General features: G+C 48.9%; 1 protein-coding gene across 1 annotated transcript; it reads right to left on the bottom strand.

Moving 5' to 3' along the window:
- Positions 1 to 1272: 1272 nt before the first annotated feature.
- On the bottom strand, positions 1273 to 2856 carry LOC112876382 (transcription factor MYB10-like). Its single transcript, XM_025940479.1, has 3 exons — positions 2463 to 2856; positions 2200 to 2329; positions 1273 to 2099 (listed from the first exon to the last, which is right to left on the bottom strand). Exons 1-3 carry the CDS (start codon positions 2593 to 2595, stop codon positions 1397 to 1399), a joined length of 966 nt encoding a protein of 321 aa, XP_025796264.1. The 5' UTR covers positions 2596 to 2856; the 3' UTR covers positions 1273 to 1396.
- Positions 2857 to 5464: the final 2608 nt, after the last annotated feature.

The raw sequence follows: 5464 nt of genomic DNA, 5'->3' as shown, positions 1-5464 counted from the left end.
AAACATTAATAACCCATTGAGCTGCAGGTGCTGCTATACTATAGGATGATGGTCGATGAAGTGCTGTGTTTATATTATTATATTGTTGGGGTCAAAATCATGGTTTCTATCCTGCCAGATGAGAGTAGTGCCTTGCTCATAGAGTAGACAGGGAGCTAGTGACATCCTAAAGACATAAGCTGAACAAGTTTCAGTCAGTGTATTTTCCACAATGTGAGATGTTGATAGTTTAATTAGATGCAGATTTAGAGCGTCTCCAAAAAATTATCCAAATAATTTTCTAAAGATAAATTTAGCTATTATTAAACAAAAAACATCTCCAACAGGCTTTGTAAATGACTCGTCAAATTTAGTAACTCTACATCCCACCTCATTCGCTCTCTAGTTTTGATAGCCTACCTCACTAGACATCCAGCCTCTTAGTTTTACATAGTAGAGTCTGTTGGAGTACTCTAATATTTTCTTATCAAATCTGTTTTAGAGAGTAGCTAAATCAGTAAATTTGGCTAGTCTTTTTTGCTAATTTCTTGAAAATGCTCTTAGATATTATTTTAGATTATTTTCATAATGGTAGAGGTGGGTATCTTAGATGCATATTTAGGTGTTACTTTATAATTGTAGAGATAGCTAATTTAGACACAAATTTAGACGTATGTTTTTTGGTAGTTAGAAGAACAATTTATATAATAACTATTGTTGTCAAGTTTACTAACTAGAATTTTTTTGGGACTTTTAGGATTTATGTTTGTTTTTCCACGTTTCATGAGGACTAACATGAACATTTTGAAAAAGACCATCTAATTAGCAATAGTAATAAGATAGTTTAATTCAGCAAAACTCCATGATTAGTTACCATGCGAACTAACGTAAACCTGATAGGTGTTAAATTATGGAAGTACACGTACATACGTACGTTGCATGCACAGATCAACCCAAGAAATGGGACCAAAATATCATTAATGGGCAAAAGCAGAAACGACAAAACTGGAGTAAGGGGACCTCAAGATAAAGTCAAATACATGCATGCATGCATGTATGCTGAGCTAATCCACATAATAATTCTCATTTTATTTAACCTTGGCCCATTCATCTCTTTCTCCCTCTCTCTGCAGTATTTACTAATTACCATCGTATAGTATGTAGTACTTTACATGTGTGGTAACACTTCAATCGTAAATAATCATCACAAGAACGAATTCGCTGCTCATATCAACAGCCACAAGACAATTAAGAAGATGGGGGGGTGGGGGGGGGGGGGGGGGACTTAAGTAACACCAGGTGAAATGCTCGTAGTAATTTGCATCTCCGTAACTCCGTTGATCAGGCTTCCCAGCCAGTAATAATTCGCGGTGACGAACTGTTTCTTCTTCGGTGGCGGGTTCTTGAGCGTGATGGATTAGCACCAGTTGCTTAGCCCATGGACGTCGAAGTGCACCGCGACGTCGTCCTTGCCGCTGTAGACGCACTGCCCCGCGGGCTGCAGGGCGCCTTGCTGGCTCGCGGCGGCCTGGAAGGCGCCGTCGAAGTACTCCGACCACCTGAGCTCGTCCAGCGCGCCGGCGTAGCTGTCGACGTGGCCGGCATCGGCCACGGCGTTCGGCCCGAGCTCTAGCCACGGGAGGGTGGCGCCGGCGACGTTGGCGTTGTTGCAGTGCTCGGCTTCTGCCAGCGAGGTGAGCGTGCTGGAGCTGGACGCCGACGGGACGACCGGCGCCGGGACGGCGCCGCCGCCGCCGCAGTGCTGCTGCAGCGCGTCCATGTCGAAGCAACCCCCCTGCAGGTAGCATGCCGACGACCTTGGCAGCGTCGACGGCGGCGGCGCGGCGGCGCCGGCGACGGGCCAGTCCAGCGGGAGCTTCGTCACGCCGTCCAGGGGCATTGGGTCCGGGAGCGGTGGCGCCTGGAGTGGCGCCGCCGTCGCCGGGATGAGGTCGACCACGTCCCCGAACACCGCGCGGCAGGCGGCGGGCTCGGCGAGCGGCTGGTGGGTGGCCGGGTCGATGCCGCGCTCCCTGAGCCTCTTCTTGATGTACGAGTTCCAGAAGTTCTTGACCTCGTTGTCCGTCCGGCCGGGCAGCTGCGCCGCAATCTGAGACCACCTGGCCATGCATGTCACCATGTAGTATTTGGTCGCCAATTCGCCATACATTATAGTGTTATAGTATTCGCAAATTCAGATGCCTGATGAAAGCTGCTTACTTGTTCCCCAGCAAGGAGTGGAGGTGTATGATGAGGTCCTCCTCCTCCTGCGAGAATGTGCCCCGCTTGAGGTCTGGCCTCAGGTAGTTTATCCACCTCAGCCGGCAGCTCTTGCCACACCTCTCAAGGCCTGATGAACAAATCGCCCAACCAAAATACAATGCACCATTAATATTTAAGCCGAAGTAACTATACCACTGAACTGTGATGGTGCTCTGATATCAGAGTGGCTGGCCTGGCTATGCAGATGCAGCAGGTAATACCTGCGAGCTTGGGGACGGAGCTCCAGCAGCCGTGGCCGTACTTGGCAATGTGGTTCATGAGCTTCTCGTCCTCCTCGGGCGACCAGAGCCCTCTCCTCAGCTTCTTCTTGTGGCAGCACGACTGCTTCGCCATGCCGGCCGGACTAGCCAGCCAGCTAGCCAGCAAAGCTTAACCCCGTCGATGTCGTCGGCCGGCCGCGCTCGCTGCGGCGCCGCCACCGATCAACGTCGTCCTCGACGGTGATCGATCGCTGTGTGGAAAGAAGTCGAGATACGATGTTGGCAGGCTAGGGTGGGAAGGAGAGAGGCCAGCAGGACCGCAGGAGAGGCCGGGGATATAAAAGACGCCAGCAGTGTGAGAAGGCCAGGCCGAGCTGCTGCTTGGAGCGAGCGAGGCGGGGAAGATGGAGGTCGCTCTCAGGTAGGTGCCGGCACAGTGCGGCGTCCTCCGCCCGCTTGGGGGTGGTGCCTTTACAAGTGGAGCGATGGCGCGCGCCCACACTTTGCTGCGTTGCACGGCTGCACAGCGCGGCCTCGCCTCGCTTTGCTTTTTGGCTAGCTGCATGTGTGCGTGCTAGAATAAATAAAAAAGGTTTGGTCATGAATCGTGTCATGATAAGGCAATCTTCGCCGGTGCGAGCTCATAGGCAGGAACAGGAGGGCCGGCCTCCCTCCCTCGTAACTGTCCACGCACAGCTGTGGTGGGGCAGTTGACACTCCGGGGGGCGCCCTTCTTCCTAGCTCTTAATTTCTCGCCACCTTTTTTTTCTTCTTTCTTGCTCATGCCTGATATCTTCACTGACCTTAGCTTGCCTTTTCTCTTAATCATTACTCGTCCCTCCGTTCTCAAACATACTTGGGTGGATTCTAGAACGAATACAGCTAGCATATGCGTGGTGCCGGCCGGGGGTCAAATTGTAGATAAAAACTTTGACCTATAATGTACATACAGAAATATTAAAGTTTAACAAATTGCATATGGTGAGCATTCATGCTGGTGTTGGATTTGTCATAGAAAAATTTCAAATCAACTTTTAACTGAACTTATTTGAACTACTAATATATAAACTGTTTGCCATATTGTTCTCAAGGGTGTTTTTTTACAAAACTAATTTTGTTCATATATAACTTATATATGTTTTGGCAAAACTTGATACCTTGTAGGGACAACTGTACTTATAGCCGTTGAAAAGAGTTGTATAGGGCAATCTTGTATTTTGAGACCTTGCGTTGCTACATAGTTGTGTAGGCAATTTTGTTAGCTATTAGAACAAAACACCATGGAACACGCCGTAGTTGCTAGCAGGGCATGTGAGAGTTGTGCTCTTGTTCCTGGCTCCGATTCCTTTCATCTGGAACGCGTCCTTACCCAATCAGATGACGACCCAGGATAGGCAGTGGTAACATTTGACCTTTTGTTTTCTTTTGCAAAGAGACAACTAGGTAACACACTAGCACTGTTCAATTTTCTCACACCACCAGTACTAGTAGCTGTAGCTCTTCTCAATCCTTTTCATCAATGTTACCCGCCATGCATCTGGAGAAAGGTACGCACGTAAAAGGCGCCTCCTGCATGCCCCTGTGGGCTCGACGATGTGTGTTCCGACATTCACTTTGCTGTAACATAAATCACTCCCCTTCTTTTTTTCTCATCTCCCTCTTGGAAAACGACTTGGCATCTGCCTGTACTCGTCTACGTACGTAGCACACGCAAGTCTCTGTTCCGCTAGCTTTCCCTTGGGGAAAAAAAATAACTCCAGGCCAGAGGATTAACAACGACTAGTAGGCACTCGCCCGGGCCCCGGGCGGGCGGCCGGGTACAGGTGCAGCGGCGAGAATCTCATGAATGGTCACAGTGACAGGGCATGGAAAAGGTGCTAGAGCTGGACGGTTCCTTGGCTGGACTGGGAAGAGGTAGCCAGAGCCCTCGCCTGCCGGGGTGTACGCGCTACGAACTGTGATCGAGCTTGATGTGTGTGTTGGCAGATCGAGCTAGAGATCGATCGATCGATCACATCGCCGTACGTGCGAACACCTCTGCTTACAAGCAACAAATCAGCCACCACTGCACAGTGCGGCCAAAAGCAAAGCGTTCTGGATCTTCTTGCGCTTTTCTTTAATTTCTCGCTAGCAGGCATCAAGGTAAATCATCGGGTCTTGCACTGAATTGGGTGATTCCTGATGTGTACTCGATCGTGCGGGTACTGACGACAGCTTTGGTTCAGACAGAGAACGATGACTTTTTTTTCTTCTTTTTTTACACTGTCTCGTGACAGGGAGAGGACCTTCAGTTCGTATCATTCTACGTCGTCTGTACACGTGTGCTGTGCCCCAGCGATTAATTCGTCTACATGGCATGTACAGTGGCATGCGTACGTGCATGCGCCCGTTACGTCCTCTCCGATGGATCGGGGATGCCCGGCCGTAACTGTACTGCGTGCTCATTCTTATGCAGCTGCTTACACTCACAAGCAAAGGGTAGCTTCTTCAGATCGACCGTGACGTGTGCGGCCGGCGTTACCTGCTGCAAAAACGTCTAGCTTAGTAGCTTCTTCACTGCTCTGGCTTATTATACCCTACAAAGAGTACGACGAAATCGTTAGCACGCAAAGTGTGTACAGACATAGGTTGCAGTCATGCTCGATTATCTGTACGTCTCGGTTCCTCTCTTTTTCCCAAATTTTGATCCATTTTTTTCTGCATGTTTGTATAAGCGCTCTAGGTCCATCGTCTTTGCTTATTAGGTGTGATGTTCTCGACACCGACATGGAACATGACACCTAGTCATTTAATTTCTTTTCTGGCGTGTTTGTTTTCCTGATGTGTTGTTATCCGTCGCGAAAAGGGTTTGTTCTACTGATCATTATTAGTGCTACATTTTTGGCCGTGGGCCAAATTAGATGCAGTTCTTCACTTTTCACGGCACGGCGCCTTCAACTGTAGAGCAGTGCTTCAAATTTTAAGTGGGGTTTTAAGTGTGAAAGGTTTAATTTGATTTTGGA

This window comes from Panicum hallii, chromosome 9, assembly GCF_002211085.1.
Source record: "Panicum hallii strain FIL2 chromosome 9, PHallii_v3.1, whole genome shotgun sequence".
Lineage (NCBI taxonomy): Eukaryota > Viridiplantae > Streptophyta > Magnoliopsida > Poales > Poaceae > Panicum > Panicum hallii.
The sequence above is the reverse complement of the archived record's forward strand: the minus strand, read 5'-3'. Positions and strand labels throughout refer to the sequence as shown.

What these genes read in the sequence shown, in the direction of transcription:
- LOC112876382 (XM_025940479.1), bottom strand. Translation starts at nt 2,595, where the DNA reads ATGGCGAAGCAGTCGTGCTGCCACAAGAAGAAGCTGAGGAGAGGGCTC. An exon ending in CTCCGTCCCCAAGCTCGCAG is followed by an intron (nt 2,330 to 2,462) that starts GTATTACCTGCT and finishes TTTGTTCATCAG; the next exon opens with GCCTTGAGAGGTGTGGCAAG. An exon ending in CACTCCTTGCTGGGGAACAA is followed by an intron (nt 2,100 to 2,199) that starts GTAAGCAGCTTT and finishes ATGCATGGCCAG; the next exon opens with GTGGTCTCAGATTGCGGCGC.